Source organism: Populus alba, chromosome 1, assembly GCF_005239225.2.
Source record: "Populus alba chromosome 1, ASM523922v2, whole genome shotgun sequence".
NCBI classification, from domain to species: domain Eukaryota; kingdom Viridiplantae; phylum Streptophyta; class Magnoliopsida; order Malpighiales; family Salicaceae; genus Populus; species Populus alba.
In genome coordinates this window covers 41,357,677-41,360,321 of record NC_133284.1, presented here as the reverse complement: position 1 = coordinate 41,360,321, position 2,645 = coordinate 41,357,677, and the positions used below count along the sequence as shown (strand labels likewise).

General features: G+C 41.1%; 1 protein-coding gene across 1 annotated transcript; it reads left to right on the top strand.

Annotated features, from left to right (window-relative positions):
• The first annotated feature begins 554 nt into the window (after positions 1–554).
• On the top strand, positions 555–2,350 carry LOC118056779 (putative pectate lyase 21). The gene is made up of 4 exons (XM_035069123.2): positions 555–655; positions 746–1,480; positions 1,615–1,774; positions 2,126–2,350. Exons 1-4 carry the CDS (start codon positions 555–557, stop codon positions 2,348–2,350), a joined length of 1,221 nt encoding a protein of 406 aa, XP_034925014.1.
• The last annotated feature ends 295 nt before the right edge of the window (positions 2,351–2,645 follow it).

Sequence of the window (2,645 nt, the reverse complement as noted above, 5' to 3'; positions counted from 1 at the left end):
TTTCCTGTCTCAAATTTAATTATTCTAAATTAGGGATTTAGAATTGAAAGAAAGGGTGGGCTTAATTAAAAGGGCTAAACTTTCCCTCTCTACTCATTCATTCATTATCCAAACCTAAACTGTTCAATTCTCTATGCCCTATGCCCTAGCTCCATGGACTGTACAAATATCACCATTGCAACTCACACAACGTAAGTTGGTGGAGGAGACCATTTTCCAAGTCACCACCTAACTATTCGGTCTCTAAAGTCTAAACTCTTGTGTCCTTACTTGCCACCTCGTACGCATCAATGCAATGTCAGGTTTCCAAAAAGAGAGGGTGGTTTGTACGTGCCAAAGTTCGCTGCATTGACCACTAGTCAACATGATGGATTCCAGCTTTTCCGGTGTCATTTAATTTCCACCGTGATGTTTGTTAATATTGCTGAAAGCACTGTAATTGATCTCAATCCAAGAAATACTTTAATGGTTATATAAATTTAAATCTTTGAACAACTATCAGAGTGCAGTAGCTAGCTCCTGAAACACGCATAAAATTCCTAGACCCTTGTAAGATGCCAGCATTCTTCTCCCTCTTGCTCCTAGTCATGATCTTACACGCCACTATAGCATTCTCTAGACATCCTCCGGCGAGCATATCAGAAGCAACCAAATGGTGAGTACTCGCTAACAATAAGTGAAAGATTTATGCCATGTATTCACAAGATATGTTCTGTGAGCAACTCGTTTCGTGTTGATTAAACAGGAGCTCAACGAGAAGGCAGCTGGGAAAAAACACATGCAGAACCGGCAACCCTGTTGATGATTGTTGGAGATGCGACCCAGATTGGGAAGCTAACAGGAAAGTGCTAGCTGATTGCGCATTTGGGTTCGGACGCAACGCTGTGGGAGGACGAGATGGCAACCTCTACGTGGTAACAGATTCCGACAACGATGACCCCGTAAACCCTATTCCAGGCACACTCCGCTATGGTGTCATCCAAGAAGAACCTCTGTGGATCATCTTTGACAAGGACATGGTCATCAACTTGAAGGAAGAACTTTTCATGAATTCGCACAAGACTATAGATGGTCGGGGGCAAAACATCCAGATAGCCGATGGTCCTTGCGTAGCCATTCGAAACGTCAGTAACATTATCATACATAACATCTACATACATGGCTGTTTGCCGGGCGGAATCGTCGTGGTAAGAGGCTCCACAAATCATCACGGTCTGAGAGGCAATTCTGACGGGGATGGGATATCGATATTTGCGGCCAGGGATGTATGGATTGATCACTGTACTCTAGCTAACTGCCGTGATGGACTTATAGATGCTGTCTTTGGCTCAACATCTATAACAATCTCAAACAACTACATGTTCAACCATAACGAAGTCATGCTTATGGGTCACAGTGATGACTTCCTCGATGACAAGAACATGCAAGTCACAATTGCCTTCAATTTCTTTGGAGAAAATCTGGTTCAAAGAATGCCTAGGTAACTAATTTTATCATTCTATAACAAAACTGCTAGGGCAAGTGTAAATGCTAATAATCATGCTTCCTTTGCTTCCCTGCATTCCTAGAATTATCAGGGAATCGCTAGCTAAATGCATCTACAAAGTGTTACAGGTGCAGGCATGGTTATTTTCACATTGTGAATAACATATATACTGGTTGGGAGAAGTACGCGATCGGTGGAAGTGCCAGTCCAACAATCAACAGCCAAGGGAATGTTTTCATGGCTTTAGACAACAATCAAACAAAGGAGGCAAGTTTTTCCATCTTAAAAGTAACTAAATAATCGCTTCCATTCATGCAAGATCTTATGAGCAACAAAAGGAATAGGCTTTTTATCAAATTTAACAAAATGAAGGTCATCTTTAGCAACAGATAATTAATCACTTGAAAGTTATCTCATTTCCCCAGAGAACTTTCTTTTTATCCTGAAGGAAGTTAAGTTTCAAGAGATTAAAAAAAGGCTAGTATCAAATCATTGACACCCTTCAACTGTCCCAGCAGCTAAATAGCAAGTTACCAGGACGTGCTCAAACTTTAACCAGCAGAGGATCAGAAGAGACCTTGAATTCATGATTCAGTGGAAACTACCCTTTTTGTTCCTAAAAATTGACTTCACTTTCAGGTGACTCGCCATGAAAGCTCGACTGGATATGAGGAGTGGAAGAGCTGGAACTGGAGATCAGATGGAGACGTGATGCTCAACGGTGCTTTCTTCACGCCTTCTGGCCAGAAAAATCCTGCAAGCTACATAAAAGCATCAAGCATGGTAGCAATGCCAGCTTCGTATTTAACAAACAATTCTCCGCAGGCCGGAGCTCTTAAATGTCAAATGGGTTACCAATGTTGAAGGCAGGCCACCCAACTTTATGCTTCCGTCTTTTTCATTATTTAGTAGCCGAGGCTCAATAAAATTTGCATCACTTTGAATTCTACCACTACAGTAGAATTATCTGAAACTTAGGAATGCAGTATATAGGTCTCAAAGAGGCACTCAATTGGGATGCAATCATAAATCAGTAAAGATTTTACTTACCTGAAGCTTTGACGATCCCTATGGCAGAGAAATCAAGGGATAAAACACCACTGTTCTTGACAATTTAAGAATCATTACAAAATATTTGACAGCCATGTTTCAGTACTCA